Here is a 23838-nt window from a genome sequence, read left to right on the forward strand (position 1 = left end):
AAGCAGTGTCTTGGAGAACTGTGTCTCTTAGAGGACTGTGAATGAAATGGTAAAAGATGTTACTCTTGGAGTTCCCATCGTGGCTCAGTGGTTAACGAATCCATCTAGGAACCATGAGGTTGTGAGTTCGATCCCTGGGTTAAGGATCTGGCGTTGCTGTGGCTCTGGTGTCAGCCAGCGACTACAGCTCGGATTTGACCCCTAACCTGAGAACCTCCATGTGCCGAGGGTGTGGCCCTAGAAAAGACCAAAAAAAAACAAAAAGATGTTACTCTCTCTGAGTTTGTTCAGACCTATTCTACAAATATCAAAATATAGATGATAAAGGTTTCCAGTTCTGTTGAAAATCTTTTATAATAATTACTTAGTTCACTTTGAAAATCTGTGCATATGCTTGCAGAGTGTTTTGCAAATGTGTAAGAATACATTCTTTAGCATTTACTGTGGTCTTAAACTAATTGCCCCTTAAAGTTCCTTGCCCTGCTTTCTTCCCCAAATAAGTTCTTGTTAGTTTTTGTCTAGTTCATAAGCCAGAATTTGCTTATCTTTTGCTGAATGAAATGGTATAAGATGTTGCTTTCTCTCAGATGCTTTACATAGAAAGTCTGTCCTTTTGTAATGATTGAATACTTTTCAGTTGAGCCGTGTAAAGACATTATAAATTGTGCATTTATATATATATATATATGTATGTATGTATATATGCACCTTGTGCTTCCTCTACTTTGTGTAATTTTTTCAGGACCTCTAGGATTGACTTTTTGTCTTGTTAACCTAAAAGGCCAGGATTCTATCTTAGATTCTTGTCTTGTTTATTCATCATATTGGTGAACATAATATAGTTTGTATACTATAGAATTTTTTTCTGAAATAAATAAGCTTTATTGTTTGTGCTAATTAAAGCAATGCAGAACAATAAAAATGACATTAAAGGTCCTCACTTAGGTAACTACTTCTAAGTTTTTTCAGTAATATCCAAGCTCCTATTTGAGCTTAAAAATGTAATCCTATTTTGTATGCTGTTTGCTGATAGCTTGCTTCACTTATATTATGGGTCTCTTTCTTTATACATCTCTTTCTTTAAGTGGCTTATACTTTTCCCTGTATGCATGTTCTGGAGAAGGTGGTCTCTTAAACTAGGTGCTTGGGGAATTTCCACCCTTTTGTTCTGCTATGCATTGTTTGTCTATAAATATTTGTACAGTTACCAGATTATTTCCTCTAAATAAAGGCCAAGAAGTAGAGTTGCTGGGACAAAAGTTGTGAACTAATTAAAAATCTGACACTGTTGCCAGGAAGGTTGAAATAGATGTATGTTTACCAGAGCTGAGAATTCCTTATTATTCTGCCGTAACTATTGGGTATTAACTTTTTAAATTTTTATCAAAGCTTAGAGGTGGAAAATAACTTTTTTTAATTTGTATTTTTTTCACATCAGTATTTTATTTTTATTTATTTATTTTTTTGTCTTTTTGCCATTTCTTGGGCCACTCCCGTGGCATATGGATGTTCCCAGGCTAGGGGTCGAATCGGAGCTGTAGCTGCCAGCCTACGCCAGAGCCACAGCAGCACGGAATCCGAGCCGCATCTGCGAACTACGCCACAGCTCATGGCAATGCCGGATCCTTAACCCTCTGAGCAAGGCCAGGGATCAAACCCGAAACCTCATGGTTCCTAGTGGGATTCGTTAACCACTGCACCACAGCGGGAACTCCAGTATTTTATTTTATATATGTAACTAAATATAAACATTCAGCAGAGGTTTGCAGATGGCAAAAAAATTCCTTTGAAAAAATCATTTTAAATCTAGCCTCTACCATTTTGAAAGTAATTCGGCTGTATATCTCTAATTAATTTTAGTTTATTAATTTCCAGCACTTATGTTTATTTGGGTAACAAGTTTTATTTTTCTGTAAGTTTTTTTTTTAAAGTTAAAAGTAGTGGAGTTCTACTAATGGCTCAACAGAAACGAATCTGACTAGTATCCATGAGGATGCAGGTTCAATCCCTGGCCTTGATCAGTGGGTTAAAGATCCAGCGTTGCTATGAGCTGTGGTGTAGGTTGCAGATGTGGCTTGGATCCCATGTTGCTGTGGCTGTGGCATAGGCTGGCAGCTGCAGCTCCAATTCGACCCCTAGCCTGGGAACCTCCATATGCTGTAGGTGCAGCCTTAAAAACAAACAAAAAAAGCCCAAAAAAACCCAAAAAGTTAAAAGACACGCACACACACAAAAAAGAGTTAATGCTCTTAGTTTGGAATTGAATCACTTCAACTCCTTTGTGAAATAAAATAGATTATGAGAAGTAAGTAGAAATAAATGGACCATTTTTGGCATCTCTCAGTGACATACTCTGATGGATATTCTAATATGTATATCCATAAGAACATAATATCTCATTCTTTTCTCAGTAATTTTTATACATACGATTGTATTTGATTTGGGGGAGAAGAGAGTATGTTAAGAATCATTTGACTTCCCAGTAGAACAAGTTTTTAAGATTGAAATTTGGGGTACTTTAAGAAAACTAACCCAAAATTTGTCAACTATTAGATTTTTTAAGATGGCTACCTTGGATAACTGAATAGGGAAAGTTGTATTCTTAAGATTTTAGGGTGTAATTTTTGTTTTTTAGCTGATAGGTTTAAGGCCTAGTACTAAGGTGGGTGGAGGTGGCATAGGATGAGAGCTTGGCGAAGTAACATTTACTTTATCATTACATTGGCATAGGAGAATGTTCATCTAGTAGGTTTCAGTTCTTCTAGTTGCTGTAATATTTTGTGCCCTGTTTAGCAACAGGAACTTAGCAAAAGATTTGCTGACTTTATCATTAGAAGGTACAGTATGTATGTGGAGAAGAATTAAAATGGTGGGCAAGTCAGCTGTAAGTCGTGGGTAATTAGGTTTGAGAGATAAATGCCCATACCCTTGATTATTGTACACACTTTGAGTGGCCACTCTGAATAAACACTCTTATTTTTGGTAGACTTCATGGGAGACGGTAGGAGGGAAGAAGAAGAATTTTGGAAAAGACAGTTCAGAAAACAAAGAGAATAGAGAGAAGAGAAGTGAGAGAGAAGCGAGTCGTGGACGTGGAAACAACCGGAAAGGAAGAGGTGGCAATCGTGGGAGAGAGTGTAAGTACAGATATTTCTCCTGAAATTTGTGTTATGCAAATTCATGCATACTAAAAAACTGAGTCTTCCAGTGAATGCCCATAAATCCACTTCCTCAGTGTGGATTTGTATTTGTTAATATGGTTAGTATGGTTAACACTTAGTAATGAGCTACAATAGAGTAGTTGATTAGAAACCTAACTGATGCAGTTTCATATTAGCACTGACCAGGGCTATAGGTAGGTAGTTGTGTGTCTTAGGACTGCCTTCTGTTATGAATCAGGTGCATCCTCTAATTTTAAAGGAGGTTTTTCATTCACTGTTAAAGCTGTTTATGCTTCCACACTTACTGATGCTCAGGGTGTAGGCAAGGGTTAAAGTAAGAGGAAGGTTGCTGAATAGGGAAGATGTTCCCAGAACTGCATTCAACTCAGGTTTTGGCAACATTCACCCAAAACAACATTACCTGCTCTTCAGATGTACCAAAGTTGCTAAGTTATGAATGAATAAATATAAATGTTTAACATAATATTTAACTCTTATAGACTTTGCTAGTTTATTTGTTCCACAGATATTTATTTTAAAAATATTTATTTTCTTTTTGGTCATGCCTGTGGCATGTGGAAGTTCCCAGGCCAAGGATCGAACCCATACCATATCATTGACCTGAGCCACAGTAGTGACAGTCAATGCCAGAACCTTAACTTGTTGCGCCACCAGGGAACTCTTCCCCAGATACTTCTTGAGTGTCTACAGGGTAGTATATATTCTTTTTCTTCTTCTTTTTCAGCCATACCTTCAGCACATGGAAGTTCCCAGGCCAGGGATTAAATCCCAGCCACAGCTGCGATCTATGCCACAGCTGCAGCAACGCCAGATCCTTAACCCACTGTGCCACAATGGGAATTCCTATAGCAGACATTCTTACAGGTGTATGGGGATAAATAAAACATAGAAATTTTTGTCCTTCTGAAATTTTTTTTTGTCTTTTTGCTATTTCTTGGACCGCTCCCATGGCATATGGAGGTTCCCAGGCTAGGGGTCGAATCGGAGCTGTAGCCGCCGGCCTACGCCAGAGCCACAGCAACTCGGGATCCGAGCCGCGTCTGCAACCTACACTACAGCTCACGGCAACGCCGGATCGTTAACCCACTGAGCAAGGGCAGGGATTGAACCCGCAACCTCATGGTTCCTAGTCGGATTCGTTAACCACTGCGCCACGACGGGAACTCCCTGAAATATTTTTTAGTGGAGATAGAGTGAAATGTAAAAAATAGAGGAATAATGTATTTCATATTATGATATTTTAAGTTTGTAGTTTATATACTTTATAATTTATAAACATTATATCATAATAATATTTAGAAACTATGCTATGGGGAAAAAAACAAAGGCAGAGGGATGGGAATTATAGGTATATAGAGTTCGACAAATGTAAGTGGAGTGGTCAGGGAGGGCCTCATTGACAACTCATGGAGCTGAGCCCCAAAAGAGATGATGGGAGCAAGTTGTGCCAATATTGTTCATAAAATTTCTGTATTATGCAGAACCATTCATGCCAATTTAAGGATGAGGAAAAAAGATGTTATCTTTTGGATACAATCCTCAAAAAATTTCTCTCTGACAATAACTTACCTAAGAACTCAGTATTTTCTTGGTATTGTTCTTTTGCTATTCTCTGCCTTTCCAGACTTTGAACTTAAGCAGTGAGCAAATTTTGTGGAGTATAGTTGCATAAAAAAGATATTTTTGGAGGCAAACTTACTTCAGAGCAGGTCCAAACAGAAAAAAATAAAAGTGATAATTTTGATCTCTTTTTGAATTTTCACCTATGAATTAAATAAGATGTGCCGTCATTCAGGTTTGTTTTTTTTTTTTTTGAGACACTCTGGTTTTGTTTTTCTTGTTCTCTGAACTTTGGTTAAATTTTAACCTTTTTATTTTATTTATTCGACCATATCTCTGGCATGTAGAAGTTCCTAGGCTAGAGATCAAACCCATGCCACTGCAGTAACCAGAGCCATAGCAGTGACAATGCTGGATCCTTAACCCACTAAGCCACAAGGGAACTCCTAAATTTTAACCATTTTAAGAAAGTCTTACTGTCCTTGTCTGTCACAGCTGTTTGGTATGATTATGTACAAGGGGTGCTCTTTTCTTCCTCAGTTAGAGGTGAAGAGAATGGAATTGACTCCAATCAAGGGGACAAGCCTTCGGATCGTGGCAAGCGAGCTCGTGGAAGAGGTGAGTCAGAGTGAAGGGGAAGGAAATGCTTATCATCTGAAGAAGGAGACAGGCTGTTGGTACACTGTTAGGACACTAAGGGATGGCACTGTACTTTGAAAGAATGGTTGATCTGATGCCTTTTGTTTGCTGATGCCAAATAAATATTTTTGGACTGTCTCATTTTGAGGAAATTTACCGGTGGTTTTCAGATGAGCTAAGAAGGCCCTTTGTATGAATTATTTAAACTTGAAACTCTGACCAAAAAGTAATTATTAATTCTCCTATGTTGTGCTTTTTTTTTTTTTTTGCTTTTTCAGGGCCGCACCCATGGCATATGGAGGTTCCCAGGCTAGTGGTCGAATCCGAGCTGTAGCTGCTGGCCTACGCCACAGCCACAGCAACACAGGATCCGAGCCACATCTGTGAGCTACACCACAGCTCACAGCAACGCTGGATCCTTAACCCACTGAGCAAGGCCAGGGATCGAACCCACATCCTGATGGATCCTATTCAGGTTCGTTAACCGATGAGCCACGAAGGGAACTCCAAATTCTCCTGTGTTGGGCTTTAAACAGGTGTGTTGTATCCATGCGATATTGATTTTAAAATAATTTTAATTTGCCCATTTATTACCCCTTCCTAGTGTTTTATGTTTTTTTTTTTTTTTTGCTATTTCTTTGGGCCGCTTCTGCGGCATATAGAGGTTCCCAGGCTCGGGTCGAATCGGAGCTGTAGCCGCCGGCCTACGCCAGAGCCACAGCAACTCAGAATCCGAGCTGTGTCTGCGACCCACACCACAGCTCACGGCAACGCCGTATCGTTAACCCACTGAGCAAGGCCAGGGACCGAACCCGCAACCTCATGGTTCCTAGTCGGATTCGTTAACCACTGCGCCACGATGGGAACTCCCCTAGTGTTTTATGTTAATGATCCTTCCTTCCTTCTCCCTTGCCCCTTCCCTTCCCTTTTTTAATTTGGCTGCCCCACTGCATGTGGAGCTCCTGGGTCAGAGAACAGATCTGAGCCGCAGTTGCAGTGTTTGCTACAGCTGCAGCAATGCCTCTTCCTTTAACCCAGTGTGGCAGGCAGGGATTGAACCTGTGTCCTGGTGCTGCAGAGATGCGTGACTGATCTCGTTGCACCACAGCGGGAACACCTAGTGATCATTTCTTAGCATATATTAACTTGGGATGTCATTAAACCACTTCAAGAATGTAGTTCCACATACTTTAGAGTTGCAACTGAATTTCTTCAGGGATATAAAATCTAGATAAGTGATGTGATAGGAAGATCTTTAGTTTCAGTTCTGTGGAAAAGCTACCTGAATTGACTGATATTTTGTGTGATCCACTGTTCAGTACACTTATTACTCTTCTCCAAGTGAACATTTCATGGTGGCAGAATTTTTTTTATCAGAAATATTATTAAAGATTAGAAATATGTAGAATCGCACCTACACTGTCTGCTCCCGTGGCTGTTCATCCAACTATCGTTTACTCAACTTCAGAGATTAGCAAAGAGCAAAATTATTTACTAATGTGCCAGGCATAGTAATAATAAGGTGGTAATTTTCTAACAGATTTTAGTTGCTATTTTATTTTATTTTATTTTTGTCTTTTAAGGCCACACCCGTGGCATATGGATGTTCCCAGGCCAGGGGTCGAATTGGAGCTGTAGCTGCTGGCCTACACCACAGCCACAGCAACTTGGGATTCCAGCTGCATCTGCGACCTACACCACAGCTCATGGCAGTGCTGGATCCTTAACCCACTGAGTGAGACCAGGGATCGAACCAGCGTTCTCATGGATGCTGGTTAGATTCATTTCCACTGAGCCATGACAGGAACTCCCGGATTTTAGTTATAATTACCATTTCTAGCCATTTCTGGTTTGTTTCATAGTGCCATTTAATTAGACATTAAAAAAAAATTTATTGGAGTATAGTTGACTTACAGTGTTGTGTTTCAGTTGTACAGGAAAGTGAATCAGTTATGTTTATACATGTATCCATTCTTTCTCAGATTATTTTCCCATATAGTTTATACAGAATATTGAGTAGACTTCCCTGTGCTAATAGTAGGTCCCTGCTAGTCATCTCTCCTCTATATGGTAGTGTGTATATGCCCACCCCAACCTCCCAGTCTAGCTTTATTTATTGTGATTAATTTCAAATGTAGAGAAAAGTGAATAGTTGAATGAGTCCTTGTCTCCTCATATTTAATCAGTCATGCTTAAGGATTTTGGCCATTTGTGCTTTATGTATGGCCTTCCTTTTTTGTCAGCAGAAATTTTTTTTTTTCTTCTTTTTAGGGCCGCACCTGGGGCACATGGAGGTTCCCAGGCTAGTGGTCCAATTAGAGCTACAGCTGCTGGCCTACACCACAGCCACAGGCACATCAGATCTGAGCCTTGTCTGCGACCTACACCATAGCTCACAGCAATGCCAGATCCTTAACCCACTGAGCGAGGCCAGGGATCGAACCTGAAACCTTATGGTTCCTAGTTGGATTGTTTCTGAGGTGCCACGGTGGGAATTCTGTCTGTGAATTGAACAAAAATGGAATAAGTAATAATAGCTAACATTTATTGTGAGTGATTTATTGTGTGGCAGGAATTTTGCTTGTAATTTATAGGTATTTTCCTTTAATTCCCCAGTAAAACCCTGTGAGGAGTGTTGTGGGAAATATTTTAAAGTAGATTTTTGGGGTCTTTTTTACCCCCAATTACTGTGATAAGCACCTCTGAAAAATGTAGATGCTTCCACAAGTAACCATAATGCTATTTTCACTCTTAAAAAAAATAATAAACTTGTTATCATCATACTCTGTCTATACATAAGTGCCCTGATTATTTTATTTCAAAAATGTATTTTAATAGTTGTTTTCTTTGAATCAGGGTCTAAGTAAGATTTATACATCATGTATTTTGATTCTCTTTTAATCTAGAGTAGTTCCTCCCACCATCTTTTTACCTTCCCCCCTTTTTATTTACTATGGGGATGTTTACAGACCCATGTCATTTGTCTTAAAGGATGTCATGTTTCACATTCTACATTTGTCTTTTTGTTTCTTGCGGTGTCATTTAGCTTATTCCTCTAGCCCCTGTATTTACAGTAAATGTAAGTTAGCTTTAAAGATTAGATTCAGGAGTAGATTTTTAGGTAAACATATGTGGTAGTGTTATTCTATAATGCATTACTTCAGAAGGCATTTTTATGTCTTTTTAATTTTTTTTAGTGATATTCAGGTTAATCAGTAAGTTGTCCTTTTGTAGTGAATATCAGTGGGTTTTAGGTTAAATACAGTTCTTAACATGGTCCTGGTTTTTATAGTTTTTTAAAAAATTTCTCTGGGGGAGTTCCCACTGTGGCTCAGCAAGTTAAGAACCTGAGTAGTATCCATGAGGATTTGGGTTCCCCCTCAGTGTGTTGGGGATCCGGTGTTACCACAAGCTATGGCATAGGTCACAGATGCGGCTTGGATCTGGTATTGCTGTGGCTGTACCACAGGCTTGCAGCTATAGCTCTGATTCGACCTCTAGCCTGGGAATTGCTATATGTCGCAGATACAGGCCTAAAAAGACCCAAAAAAAAGCTAACATAAATTTCTCTGGAAATTCAAGAAGGAATTTGTAGGAAGTTCCCTTAAGGAGCACTGGGTTAAGGATCTGGCTTTGCCACAGCTGTGGCTCAGGTCCCAGCTGCAGCATGAGAGCGGGTTCTTTCCCTGGCCTGGGAATTTCCATGTGCCACAGGTTTGGCCACAAAGAAAAAAAAAAGACTGTAAGATAAACAATTTCACATTGTGATTTTCTTTGTGTCAAGAGTAGTCTGCTCAGGGTAAGTGTCGGACCTTGTTTTTTTTTTTTCCCCATTGTTCAGGGCCTTAGAGCCGCTAACACTATTTTGGTCAAGTGAGTTTTTATGATGTTTTCCTATGTCTTTAGAGTTATCTCTTATTTATGGAATGTATTTTCTGTCTGTGAATTGAACAAAAATGGAATAAGTAATAATAGCTAACATTTATTGTGAGTGATTTATTGTGTGGCAGGAATTTTGCTTGTAATTTATAGGTATTTTCCTTTAATTCCCCAGTAAAACCCTGTGAGGAGTGTTGTTCTTTGACAGAGGAGAGAACTGAGTCTAGAAAGAGGCTTGCTCAGGGTCAGGCTTTGAACTGGTTCTATCTTATTCTGGAGGCTGACTTCTTCAGGGAGATGGAGAGAAAGAGGGGAAATCTGAGTAGGAGACCAGTTATCCTTCTTGTTGCCTCCTTCTTTCCTCAAGGGTCCCTCAAGGGTTTGTAGTAGTAAAGGTGGAGTTAAATAGCTTTTCCTGGAGTTCCTGTCGTGGCTCAGAGGAAATGAATCCAACTAGGAACCATGAGTTTGCGGGTTCAGTCCCAGGCCTCACTAAGTGGGTTAAGGATCCGGCGTTGCCGTGAGCTGTGGTATAGGTCACAGACTCGGCTCGGATCCTATGTTGCTGTGGCTGTGGTGTAGGCCATTGGCTACAGCTCCAATTAGACCCTTAGCCTGGGAACCTCCATATGCCGTGGGTGTGGCCCTAGAAAAGACCAAAAAAAAAAAAAAAAAGAATAAATAGCTTTTCCTAATGAAAAAATGGAAGAACTTAAGTAAATAGTGGGTAGCCCTGAAACCAAGTCTGCTTGGGCTTATTGAATAGCTCTTTTTTTTTTTAGGGCTTCACCTGAGGCACATGGAGGTTCCCAGGCTATGAGTCCGTTTGGAGCTGTAGTGGCTGGCCTATGCCAGAGCCACAGCAACTTGGGATCTGAGCCTCGTCTGTGACCTACACCACAGCTCATGGCAACGCCAGCTCCTTAACTCACTGAGAGGGGCCACGGATCAAACTCGTGTCCTCGTGGATACTAGTCAGATTCATTTCTGCTGAACCATGACATGAACTCCTTGAATAGCTTTTGAGAGGCTCTGTGGATTGAAAGGAGTCAAATCAGAGTTCCTGTTGTGGTGCAGCAGGTTAAGAACCTGACTGGTATAACTCAGGACTCAGGTTCAATCCCTGGTCTCGCTCGGTGGGTTAAGGATCTGTCATTGCTCTGGCTGTGGTGTGGGCTGGCAGCTGGAGCTCTGTTTTGATCCCTAGCCTGGGAATTTCTGTATGCCATGGGTGTGGCCCTAAAAGGACAAAAAAAAAAAAAAAAAAGGAGCCAAACCACATAAAATCTTCTATAGTGAAGACACTTAATTTCTTTGATTCCTCATTCAGATATGTTTACTTTTTTTTTTTTCGTTAGGTCCACAGGTGCGGCATATGGAAGTTCCCAGGCCAGGGGTCGAGTTGGAGCTGCAGCCGCCGGCCTGTGCCACAACCACAGCAATGCAGGATCCAAGCTGCATCTGTGACGTACACCGTAGCTCATGGCAATGCCAGATACTTAACCCACTGGGCGAGGCCAGGAATCAACCTGCATCCTCATGGTTACTAGTCGGGTTTGTTACTGCTGAACCACAGTGGGAACTCCTTAGATAACGTTTAGTTTTAAAAAAGGATATAAAGTAGTGGGTAAAGGACTCGGATTGACTCTTTTTTGTTGTTGTTTTGCTTTTTAGGGCAGAAAAAGTTTGGCATGGCATATGGAAGTTTGCAGCCTGTGGGTCAAATTGGAACTGCAGCTGCAGGCCTACACCACAGCCACAGTGATGTTGGTTCTTTGACCCACTGAGCAAGGCCAGGGATTGAACCCGCATCTTCATGGTTACTAATTGGATTCATTTCTGCTGTGCCCCAATGGGAACTCCTCACACTGACTCTTTATAAACCCAGTTAGGCTTAAAAATAAGTGGTCCACTATCTCCCATGTGTAAATTCTAATGAGGTATAATTTTTTAAAATGTGATTATACTTCTATCTAAATACATTTAAACTGACTCTTGACGGGTACTGGTCTCTGTCTGGAGATTGCTTTGAATTGCTTCGTATCCCAAGTTCAGCACAGAAAAAAACATGCAGTACCCAATATGCACAAAAAAGCAATCATTTTGCTTGGGGAGTATTAGTACAGTACAGTTTGATAGTGAATGGTGGTGCGAGACAAATAGTTTGTCACTTTCATAATCAAAGGATAAAAGTCTTTTGTTTATGTAATACATCCCTTCCCAAAAGTTTGGTTGTTATCTAATGTCTTAAAATACTTTGTGGTAGTTTTTTGAATTGGCCTTAAAACAGTTACTTGGTCTCTCCCTTTACAGTTATTTTTGATCTGTTGGGCAGTATGCAGATTTGAAAATGTATCTTTAAAAAACAAGTAAACGCTTTAAACTGTTCTTTAAGGTCTCCATTACCTTTATTTGTTAATCTTGACCATATTTGTGGGCATCTGTTGCTGACTTCACATTGGCTCTCCCTCAGAACACTAATCAATACTTGCTTTTTTTTTTTTTGTCTTTTTGCCATTTCTTGGGCTGCTCCCATGGCATATGGAGGTTTTCAGGCTAGGGGTTGAATTGGAGCTGTAGCCCGCTGGCCTACGCCAGAGCTATAGCAACGCTGGATCTGCGCCACATGTGCGACCTACACCACAGCTCACGGCAACACCAGATCCTTAATCCACTGAACAAGACCAGGGATTGAACCTGCAACCTCATGGTTCCTAGTCAGATTCGTTAACCACTGAGCCATGACAGGAACTCCAAAACACTAATCTATACTTGTGATTAAATTAGCTAAAATGGGAATTCCCGCTGGGGCATTACAGGATCAGCAGCCTCTTGGGAGTGCTGGGATGCAGGTTCTATCCCTGGCCCAGGACAGTGGGCTAAAGATCCAGTGTTGCCACAGCTGCAACATAGGTTGCAACTATGACTAGGATCTGATCCCTGGCTGGGAACACTATATGCCACAGGGCAGAGTGGACAAAAAAGAAAAAAAATAGCTAAAATGTTAAGCTGCTAAAATTTTAGTAAATTGCCCCTTTTCTCTTTAATTTTTGCCTTATATTCATGGTGTTGGCTTAAGAAGTATTATGAAGCAGCATGGATTGAATATGCTAACTTGCTGTTTGGGGATGATTCATGTTAAGAATTTGATAATTTCTATTATATAAAAATCATACACGGGCATATTGGGTCATAAATGGGATTATATTTTACAGTATGAAAAGTATAAACTGTAGCAATGAAATAAAGTTCCCTTTATATGCCTAGTTTTTCTATGCCTAGTTTTTCTATGCCTTTCCCTGAATGTTTTATCTCTGTTTGGAGGAACAAGAAGCAGTGTGGTGCTCATGACAGATAATTTTTCTATAATTCATTTAAAGTTTGTGGAAAGGCATCTTGTGAGTTGTGTATTTTTGTGAGAAAACAACAGTCTCCTCAGAGGAAGAGGGTAGCGGCTGTGCTAGGCTGTCTTCAGCGCCCTGGTCTTTGCTCTTTGGAAAGTAAACCTGGTAATTGGCATGAGAACCTTTGGAACTTTAGACATGACCATTCAAAGGTACTTGGCCATCAAATAATTTGTATTTTGTGTATGAAATATGGGATTTAGCCGATATTTTTTGAAATAGCTACTGTCTGACTGAACATGATACTAACTTAATTCTGAATTTAGATTTGACGACCATACTAAAAATCGTGAGATATGGAGTATTCTAGGTAAGATTCTTGTCATGTGCCATGTTAGTAAAAAACTAATGTAATTCTGTGCTCTAGGATGAAAACTGCTTACTCTTGTGTGACAAGTTACAATCAAGCCACCACTCTACTCTTTTCTTCCTATAAATTTCTTTATCTTGTTAATCATTGCCTAGTTTGATATTTTGTGTGTATTGCTTTTGTCTTTGAGATTGAGTCAGGTAAAAGAATGAGTAATATCTGAGATTATAGAGGGAGTGGTTTCCTTTGGAATGGAAAAAAAATAATGCTGTGAAAAGGGCAATAATAGTTTACCACCTAACCTTTCTCATTTCTTTACCTTACGTACCTCACTGTTTTGTAGTTAGCATCCTAAATTAGCTACCCTTAAAAAAATTTTTTTTTACATTTATATTTTATTTATTTGTTTAAATTATTCTTTTTACAGTCACACCTGTAGCATACGGAAGTTCCCAGTCTAGTTGTCAAAGTGGAGCTGCAGCTGCAGGTCTGTGCCACAGCCACACTGGATCAGAGCCACATCTGTGATCTATGCTGCAGCTTGCAGCAACACTGGATCCTTAAGTCACTGAGGGAGGCCAGGGATTGAACCTGCATCCTCATGGACCCTATATTGGTTCTGAATACACTGAACCACAACGGGAACTCCAGTTCTCCTTTTAAAGCTAATACATGAATATGGTCTATATAATACATTTGAAAAGTAGTTGTTAAGTACCTACTATGTGCTAGCAATCTAGTTTTACTTACTGATTTTTCTGCAATGCCTTCTCAGGTCCTGGTACAAAAAGTATTTTACAGAATTCAGTACTATAAATTAGTTTGTGCACAGCTAGATTTTTCCTGTAATTGAGTAGTGACATTATTACTATTATTATGGCATATGGAAGTTCCCAGGCTAGGGGTCAAAACGGAGCTACACCTACTGGCCTACACCACAGCCACAGCAATGCAGGATCCGAGCCCCAAGTCTGCTACCCACACCACAGCTCACGGAAATGATGGGTCCTTAACCCACCGAACGAGGCCAGGGATTGAATCCACAACCTCATGGTTCCTACCAGATTCGTTTGTGCTGTGCCTTGACGGGAACTCCAGTAGCATTGTTATTACACCTCTAAATAGTCCATGAAAGAAGTCCATGTTTATGAAATTGGGGTTAGTCTTAGATGCAACAACTGATATTTAGGTCCCTATTTTATTGTTGAAGATACTACTCTGCATAAAGCTGCTTCCTCATGTCCTCAGTGGGGAAGGAGGAGAGACAGTCAAGGAAAAGCACTGTTCAACTTATTAAGGAAATGAGTGGTGGTCAGTAGCGTCTTCTTTAGATTGACCTAGGAACGTCTCTGCGGAGATGGGATTTAAAGTGAGGAGGAAAATCTGGGTAGGAACTTTATATGTAGGAGGAACCGTTTAGCTAGTGGAAGGAAACATGGGAAAAAAACTTGGATTTTTCACAGAATAAAAAGTACTTACTGGATGCAGTTTGCACATTTTACTTTGAAAAAGATACACCAGAGTCCCCCAACTTTAATATTTCGCATTTGCTTTATCATTTTCTCTCAATATGTACATATTGCTTTCTCTGAAACCTGTGCATGTGAATTTCAAACATACCATTTTACCCCCTTAATATTTTAGTATGTAATTCCTAAGAAAAATAGATTCTCTTACAGAGCTACCTTAAAATGGTAAAATTAGGAAGTTGATACTGATTCAATGTACACATCTTATTCAAAAATTTCCAGTTATCCTGCTGATGTTTTTTATAACCAAAAAAGAAAGAAAGAAAGAAAAGAAAATATTCTGGTTTAAGTTCCAATCCAGGGTAACACACTGTATTTTGTTCCCATGTCTCTTATCCTTCAATCTAGAACAGTTCAATCTGGAATATTCTGTCTTTCATGGCCTTGATGCTTTGGAAGCTATGGATTCTTGTATAGAATGTCCTTGTGATTATGTTATCTGTTTTTGGCTGGAATGTCACAGAGTGATGATTGGGGTACATCATATTAGAAGGTTCATGATACAGATGTATCTCACCACTAGTGGTGATAGCTTTGATTACTTAGGAAGGAGGTTTCTGCCAAGTTTCTCCTTTGTAAAGTTACTTCCTCCTTCTTTGTAATTAGTACATATTTTTTAGAGGGAGTATTCCGAGACAGTGTAAATATGCTTTTTTTCCATCAGACTTTTATTTACTCATACTAGAATGCTCTAATTCTTAACTGAAATATTTTTTGTGATACATCTATAATGAGACTTCTTTGCTAAGAAAAAGCTAATATAAGAGGGATGAGGGGAGACTCCAAGCTTGCTTTCTCCCTCCCCCCTTTCTCTCTCTCTCCCTCCCTTTCTTCTCCCTCTTTCTGCTCCCTCTCCCTCCTTCTCTTCCTTCCTCTCTCTCCCTTACTTCTCTCCCTCCTTTCTTCTCTCTGTCCTCCACTTCCCCCTCTCCCATACAGCAACATGATGTGGGATCTTAGTTCCCAGAACATGGTGAAAGCACCAAGTCCTAACCCCCTGACCACCAGCAAACTCCCTAAGCTTTCCTCACTGATTCTCAGGGGCATTTTCCCGCTGTCATTTGATTCATTTATGGTGCTTTGGGGGTTGTAGAAGGTGTATTCATTTTTCACTATGGATATACCCTGACCCAAGGACAGAGAGGTACAACTTACCTGGCTCCTGTCTCTAAGTAGTGCAAATCCCAGAGATGCATGTGGGTTGAACAGGTCTCTGGGAAGGTGGGCTGTTCATAGTCTATGCAGCAACCATCCTCATCATTGAACCAGCCTTGCAAAATCTAGGACTTTTTGCTAGTACAAGAAACTTTAGAGCTAGTCAGGGCCTTAAAGATCATGATCCAGAAGGTACAGTGATTAATTCAAGTGCACACAGTTCCTGGTTCAAAGCCCTCCTTAAAGTCTCCTGGGGTTGAGGGAAAGGGATTGCTTTCTGTCTTGTAATGTTAGGATCACCCTCCCTACCTGCCTTTCTTTAGATTACACTTGTTTGGCTCCAAGGAGGATGTCTGCTATTAGGATCTGTCTCCACTTGAGGAGGTTAGCTGTTCTCTTTGAGTTTTGGGCTTTTTTCAAGGGAAATGAGCACCTTTTCTACTCTGGCTCACAGTGCAAGGTGTAAATATTACACAATTAAAAACTTGGACAATTACTGAACATAGATGTAGTTGCAGAGTCCCTGGAGGGAACTCTGAGTGAAGGCATAGCATGTATCATAACATTTGTTTATTCTTTATGATAATCTTCTTTATTTTCTATATTAAAAGACCCCAGGTCATTTTGTTAGATGAAAACAGCTGTGTGTACCAGATAACAATGAAGGGAAATGGTACATACATAGAAAACAATCTTAGTGGTAGCATTACTAGCTAGGTGAATAGGAAAGAACAATTTTGTTATCTTGCTAAAATTTACCTGAAGATGTATTTGAATTTTAAAAATCTGCCTGAAGTATTTGGCACAACTGCTGCTCTCTGGGAACATGGAGATATATATTTGATCCTGACTTTTTCTAGAGGACTTGCAGGATTACTTGAATTTTTGGCCTTAGGTCATGTTTCTCTTGTATAAAGGCCGCACCTGCAGTGTATGGAGGTTCCCAGGCTAGGGGTTGAATCGGAGCTGTAGCTGCCGGCCACAGCCACAGCCATGGAGGATCCGAGCCATGTCTGTGACCTACACCACAGCTCACCGCAATGCCAGATCCTTAACCCACCAAGCAAGGCCAGGGATCGAACCCGCATCCTCATGGATGCTAGTCAGATTCGTTAACCACTGAGCCCCAATGTATAAATTTCTTTTTCCTCTTTCATGCACATCTTGCTTTCTGGCTCAAGTGTTAGATATTGTTTAATGACTTCTTAGCAGAATTCCTTCCCCTGCCATTGCCCTACCCAGTGTCAAAGCTTTATTGTGAGACACCCATTGAAAGGTACAAATTTAACTTCCAGTGTTTAAATTATAAATTGTATGTGTCTAATTATTTATGTATTGAGGACAAGTTTACCCTGTAGTTTTTTTTGCATCCAGTATAAATCCATCTTTATGCTGTTGTGTCAAATCTCCATGAACAAAAGACATTCACTTTTGTTTATCTATACTGGGCCTGTGGAGAACTTATATCTCAAAGTTAATCAAGTGATAGTAGATCTTTTTTTTTTCCTTTTTAATAGTTTCTGTCTGTAAATGCCAGATTAGCAAAATCACTTTTTTAAATTGGCCACTATTTTCTTAATATTTATCTACTGTCAGTACCTTTTGTCACAAGGTATACCATTGAATGGGTACACATGAACCCACTTGTTAAGAGCAGTTGTGTTTCTTTTGATTTCTCTATTGGTAACAGTGTTTATTATAGCCAAAAAAAAATCTCTTGAAATGTAATCAACATACCATACAATTCACCATTTAATTGTACAACTCAGTGGTTTTTAGTATATTTATAGAATTACACAGCCAATATCATAATCAACCTCAGAACCTTTCCATCACCTCAAAAAGAAAACCCCATACTGTATAACTATCAATTCCCAATTCCTCCATCCTTCTTACCCCCTATGCCAGCAGTAAACAACCAGTAATTGACTTTCTGTCTGTATAGATTGGCCTATTCTAGACATGTGTAAATGAAATCTTGTAATATGTACTCTTTTGTGACTGGGTTCTTTCACCAAAGTTAATATTTTAAAGCTTCATCAAGGTCATCAAGATTATACCACATATCAGCACAATATTGTGGCATGTATCAGCATTTGATTTCTCTTTTATAGCCAAATAATATTTTATTGTATGAATATATCAGTTTGTTTTTTTTTTTTTACAGTGAAGTATTTTATTTCCTGAGAATTTCTTTTCTTGTCCCATGACCTCCCCCAAACTCCTCCAACTTTAAGATTAAGTTATCTTATTCCTAAGTATTGGGTTGTAATCTTGCCAAAACCTGTACATTGAAAGCTTCCTTCTTGGGACTATTTTTTGTTTTTACACTGAGTATCTTACCTTGTATGCTGTGGTAAGCTGTGTGTGATGTCATACCTTTGCCTTTTGACAGTCTTGCAATAGACAGTAGCCACTGATATGCATTATTGGGATTCCTCTACTTGTTAAGACATTTCCCTTTATTCCCTTCTCTCTGGGAATAGGGTAGATTTTGGTTAAGACCATAATTTTTTTGGGGGGGGCCACACCCACAGGTGTGGAAGTTCCCAGACCAGGAAGCATAGCAGTAACCCAAACCACAGCAGGGACAAAGCTGAATCCTTAACTGCTAGCCATCAGGAACTCCTCATTTAGATCTTTAATCCACAATTTAGGATTTGATTAAGAAAAAATGGAGAGTTGCTGAATGAAAGTTTCTTCTTGCTTGCTTGCTCTCTTATTTGTGGCCATTTTGGTTATTGGTCCAAGTCCTAGTTTTAAAATTGGTATGCAGTAGTACCTTCAGGTTATTTAGCAGTTTCTTCTTTTTGGTTCTCTTTTCTTTTTTTGTTAGAGGCTTATGATGAGATAGTCTGCATTAACTGACTCAGAATATTTAAAATATAACCTGCCTTTTTTTTGGTTTTCAGGACTGCACCTATGGCATATAGAAGTTCCCAGGCTAGGCATTGAATTAGAGCTGCAGCTGCCAGCCTATACCACAGCCATAGCAATGTGGGATCTGATCCAGGTCCACAACCTATACCACTGTTCATGATTGCCACATCCTTAACCCACTAAGTGAGGTCAGGGGTTGAACCCTCAATCCTCATGGATCCTATTTTGGTTCGTTACCATTAAATCACAATGGGAACTCCAGACCGCCTATCTTAATATGACAAATGTCATACAAGCAGAATTAAATTATTTTCAATTCTTTGAATAACTCTAGATATTTGTGTCATTAGGGTGCACTGGTTGGAATGTTGGTTCTGTTTGGATAATGACCATAATGTTTGGGTAGGTGTGAATAGGATGAAGCTGGTAAATTGTAATTGTGTGGGACATAAGTATTATGTTTACACTATTGTTTTTAAAGGATTTGGACGTGGCAGAGGGAGAGGGGCAGGAAGATTCTCAACCCAAGGCATGGGGTAAGTTTTAGCTATCCTATTTTTGACATAGCTACCTAGGCTAGTTGTTATTCTAAGGTTTTCCTTCCTCTGTCCTGTACCCAGTTTATTTATCCTGGTGAGTCAGATGTTATCTATGCTTAAAAAGTGAGTATAGTGAAAAAGCAAAATAGCACAAGTAAAATTGCTTTGCTGTTGGCCTTAGAACAGAGTTTCTAGCTTTGGCTCTATTAATATTTTGGATTGGGTAATGGTTTGTTGAAGTGGTGGGGTTCCCTTTATACTGTAGGATGTTTAGCAACATCCCTGGCCTCTCCCTACTAGATGCCAGTAGCACCCCTCCTCAAGTTGTGACAATCAAAAATGTCTCCAGACATCGCCAAATGTTCCCTGGGCGGGAGGTGACCAACCACCTCAGTTGAAAACCATTGCCTAAGCGTTATGTTGGTAAATCCAGCAATTGTCTTTGAATGGTAAGTAAATGCAATGGTTGTTTTTTTTTATGTAAAGCAATAATTTTTATATTGAATCGTAATAGTGAAGGATGAATATATTGTTACTAAATGGGTGGTATAATCAGTTATTTAGTCATTATTTCTGGTTTTTCACTTTCAGCTGTTATCTAAAACATTACCTTTCACCTGGATCTTTATACATTTTTTTTTTTTTCCTTTTTCAGCCATACCCATGGCAAATAGAAATTCCTGTGCCAGGGATTGAATCTTAGCCACAGCTCTGACCTGTGCCACAGCTGTGGCAATGACAGACCCTTAACCCACTGCATTGGACCAGGGATCAAACCAGTGCTACCCTAGAGATAACACCAGATCACTAACCCGTTTTTGCCACATCAGGAACTCCTATAAAAATTTTTAAGCATCTTACAGAGGCTGTAAGTGGATAACAGGAGGAAAGGAAGGGCAATAATAATGATAACAATAATTTACAGAGGAGTTTCTGTTGTGGGATAGTGGGTTAAGAACTTGACTGCAGTGGCTTGGGTCCCTGTGGAGGTGTAGGTGTGATCCCTGGCCCAGGGTAGTGGGTTAAAGGATCTGACGTTGCTGCAGCTATGGCATAGGTTGCATCTGTAGCTCATATTCAACCCTTGGCCTCTGGGAACTTTTGTATGCTGTGGGTGTGGCCATAAAATAAAATTAAATTAATAAAATGAAGAGAATTGGTTCCAGGAAAAGCCCTTTGTCTCCCCTACAGCTTCAGGGCAGCACTGTTGGGAGTCACTGCTTTTTTTTTTTTTTTTTTTGGTCTTTCGTCTTTTTTTTTTTTTTTTTCAGGGCTGCACCCACGGCATATGGAGGTTCCCAGGCTAGGGGTCGAATTGGAGCTGTAGCTGCTGACGTATGCTGCAACCATAGCAATGCCAGATCTGAGCCGCGTCAGCAACCTATACCACAGCTCACGGCAACTCGGATCCTTAATCCACTGAGCAAGGCCAGGAATCGAACCTGCGTCCTTATGTTACTAGTCAGATTCATTAACCACTGACCCATGACAGGAACTCCATGGGAGTCACTGCTTTTGGGTGGTGATGTTTGCCATCTCTGTTTCCTGCCTAAGCTCTCTGTGAACAAAGGATTAAAACAGGGAGCAAACTGGCCAGAACATTTAAACACATATGCCTAGCCCAGTAGCTTTCATATATTTTGTGAATTTTGCTGTTTACTTAAAATAAACTTTTTTTTTTTTTTTTTAATTTGCCTGCGCCTGTGGCATATAGACATTCCTGGGCCAGGGACTGAACCTGCACCACAGCAGTGACCCAAGCCACTGCAGTGATAATGCTGGATCCTTAACCTGCCCCACCACAAGGAGACATCAAGGGAGAAAAAAAAAAAAAAAAAAACCCAAATTCTTTTTTGATTATTTGTGTCAGTGCTACCCCAATAATGCTTAAACATTTTAAAATTCTGGTTGTGGAGATTTTTGAGATGGTATTTGATTTGGCACTAGACATCTGAATCATGAGTATTTAGGATTTTAATAAGAAAAAAAGAGAGAGGCATCTAAGAAAACTTTTTTTTTTTTTTTAAGGGCTATACCTATGGCATATGGAGGTTTCCAGACTCCATATGCCACAATCGGAGCTACAGCTGCTGGCCTATACCACAGCCATAGCAAGGTCAGATCCGAGCTGTGTCTGACCTACACCACAGCTCATGGCAATGCTCGATCCCCAAACCACTGGGGGAGGCCAGGGATCAAACCTGAAACCTCATGGTTCCTAGTCAGATTCATTTCTGCTGCACCATGATGGGAACTCCCTTTTTTTTTGGGGGGGGTGCTTTTTAGGGCCATGCCCTCGGCATATGGAGGTTCCCAGGCTAGGGGTCGAATAGGAGCTGTAGTGCTGGCCTGTATCACAGCCACAGCAACACAGGATCCGAGCTGCATCTGTGACCAACACCACAGCTCACAGCAATGACAGATCCTTAACTCACTGAATGAGGCCAGGGATAGACCTCGTGGTTGCTAGTTGCATTTGTTTCTGCTACGCCACATTGGGAACTCCACAAAACATTTTCTTCTAATCCATATACACTGTTTCTAGACAAAAGGAATCACATACTTTTGTTGTAAATGGTTCAGAAATAAACTTGGGCTTTTTGTTAGAGCCCTTACCCTGCCTTTAACTATTACAGGTCTCCACACCTACTTGAGGATTCAGAGGAATGTAGGGGCATCATAAAAGAGTGTAGGGGGAGCTTCCTTCTGGCACAGCAGGTTAAAGATCTGGTGCTGTCACTGCAGTGACTTGGTCTGCTGCTATGGCGCTAGGTCAGTCCCTGGCCTAGGAGCTCGTACATGCTTGGGGTGTGCCCCCCCCCCCAAAAAAAATCTGTTGGGAAGCTCCCTAGGCAAGCTTTGCTTTTCAGAGGGTCTACATCTGATGGCCAGAAGAATTGGCTATAATTAAATAGGAGAAAGAGGGTGAAGTTTCTTATGGTGGCTGCTAGAAGGGACAGGGCTTGTTTTGAGTAAAATGATGTATAGTTAATTTTATGACTCTGGTGATTGCTTCATCTGCCCTTTCTTCTTTGTTTCAAACCCAAGGACGTTTAATCCTGCGGACTATTCAGATTCTCCATCTATAGATGGGTGTGGGACAAAACCTATAGTTTGGGAAGCTGTTCAGAATGGTGCAGATGAGGGAACTGGTAAGTGTCTGCTCTTGCCAAAGACGTATTTTATTTTATTTTATTTTTGCTTTTGAGGGCCACACCCATGGCATGTGGAGGTTCCCAGGGTAGGGGTCAAATAGGAGCTGCAGCTGCCATCCTGCATCAGAGCCACAGCAACGCTGGATCCTTAACCCACTGAGCAAGACCAGAGATCAAACTTGCATCTTCATGGATGCTATTTGGGTTTGTTACTGCTGAGCCGTACCGGGAACTTGAAGAGATATATTGTAAATGTTTGATCTCTTAACATATAAAGATGACATCAAAGTGTGCTGATGGAGAAGAATGGAAAAAAGGTAGCTATCCTACGTCTGACACTACTCTAGCTAGTTCTTACCTCCAAGTCTCTCACTCATTAACAACGAGGTATGTGGTTGCTCACTTTTGCACTCGGAGGAAGAGGCTCTCAGTGTGTCATGGATATATAGAATTTCTTAGTGAAAGACTTGAAAACAAAGCATTTATCATTTGTAATGGCCAACACAAATTTGGTCAGATAGAGATGATAATAGATGAGTTTGGTGTACCAGTTGCTTTTGCAGAGTTTTCTTTATCCTGTAATTTTAGGATTATTTCTTTACTGATTTTCATTGATCATTTAATGGATCTCCTTTGAGGATTTTAAAAATTTTATTTATTAAAGCGTTAATATATAAAAACAGTTCGTGGGAGTTCCTTTTGTGGCTCAGCAGGTTAAGATATAATGTCTCTGAGGGTGTGGGTTCACTGTAACAAGATCAAGGGGCTAACTCTCACTACTACTACTTTATTTTATTCATTTGTTTACTTACCTACTTACTTACTTTTAGGGCTGCGCCCATAGCATATGAAAATTCCCAGGCCAGGGGTCAAATTGGAGCTGTAGCTGCCAGCCTATGCCATGCCACAGCAATGTGGGATCTGATCTGTGTCTAAGAGCTTGTAGCAACATTGGGTCTCCAACTGACTGAGCGAGGCCAGGGATTGAACCCATTTTCCCACGGATACTAGTTGGATTTGTTTCCACTGAGCCACAATGGGAACTCCAAACTACTGCTACTACTTTAAACAAAAGATGTAAATAAAAGGTGGGCGTTTTATTGCAGCTCAGCAAGTTAGGAATCCAACATAGCATCTGATGTAGCCTCTGTGAGGATATGGGTTCAATCTCTGGCTTTGCTCAGTGGGTTAAGGATCTGGCATTGTCGCAGGAGATTTAGTTGAACAGTAGAGAAACAGGAGGATTGCTCTCGTTATTTCTATTTACCACTGCACCAGAGGTCCTTACCATGGCAGTAAGGAATGAAAAAGAAAAGAAGAGCTTGGAATTCTCTTCATGGCTCAGTGGATAACGAACCTGACTAGGTTTCATGAGGAGTGGGTTCGATCCCTGGCCTCTCTTAGTGGGTTAAGGATCTCGCGTTGCCATGAGCTGTGGTGTAGGTTGAAGAAGTGGCTCATATCCTGAGTTGCTGTGCCTGTGGCATAGGCTGGTGGCTACAGCTTTCAATTCGACCCCTGGCCTGGGAACCTCCATATGCCACAGGTTTGGCCATAAAAAAGCAGAGAAAGAAAGAAGGAAGGAAGGAAGGAAAGAAAGAAAGGT

General features: G+C 40.3%; 1 protein-coding gene across 5 annotated transcripts in view; it reads left to right on the plus strand.

Annotated features, from left to right (window-relative positions):
* The window catches only part of UBAP2 (ubiquitin associated protein 2), a 137251-nt gene that overhangs the window by 65362 nt on the left and 48051 nt on the right, over positions 1 to 23838 (plus strand). For 3 of the 5 annotated variants that reach the window (XM_047754489.1, XM_047754486.1, XM_047754487.1), the window contains exons 5-8: positions 2987 to 3137; positions 5283 to 5360; positions 19020 to 19074; positions 22126 to 22229. In XM_047754489.1, the coding sequence (XP_047610445.1) occupies positions 2987 to 3137; positions 5283 to 5360; positions 19020 to 19074; positions 22126 to 22229 (388 nt within the window). Of the gene's footprint in view, positions 1 to 2986; positions 3138 to 5282; positions 5361 to 19019; positions 19075 to 19382; positions 19527 to 22125; positions 22230 to 23838 lie in introns of those variants that run through there. The other 2 variants (XM_047754488.1, XM_047754490.1) reach the window with 2 other exon arrangements.

This window comes from Phacochoerus africanus, chromosome 12 (assembly GCF_016906955.1).
Source record: "Phacochoerus africanus isolate WHEZ1 chromosome 12, ROS_Pafr_v1, whole genome shotgun sequence".
In the NCBI taxonomy this organism is placed as follows: Eukaryota; Metazoa; Chordata; class Mammalia; order Artiodactyla; family Suidae; genus Phacochoerus; species Phacochoerus africanus.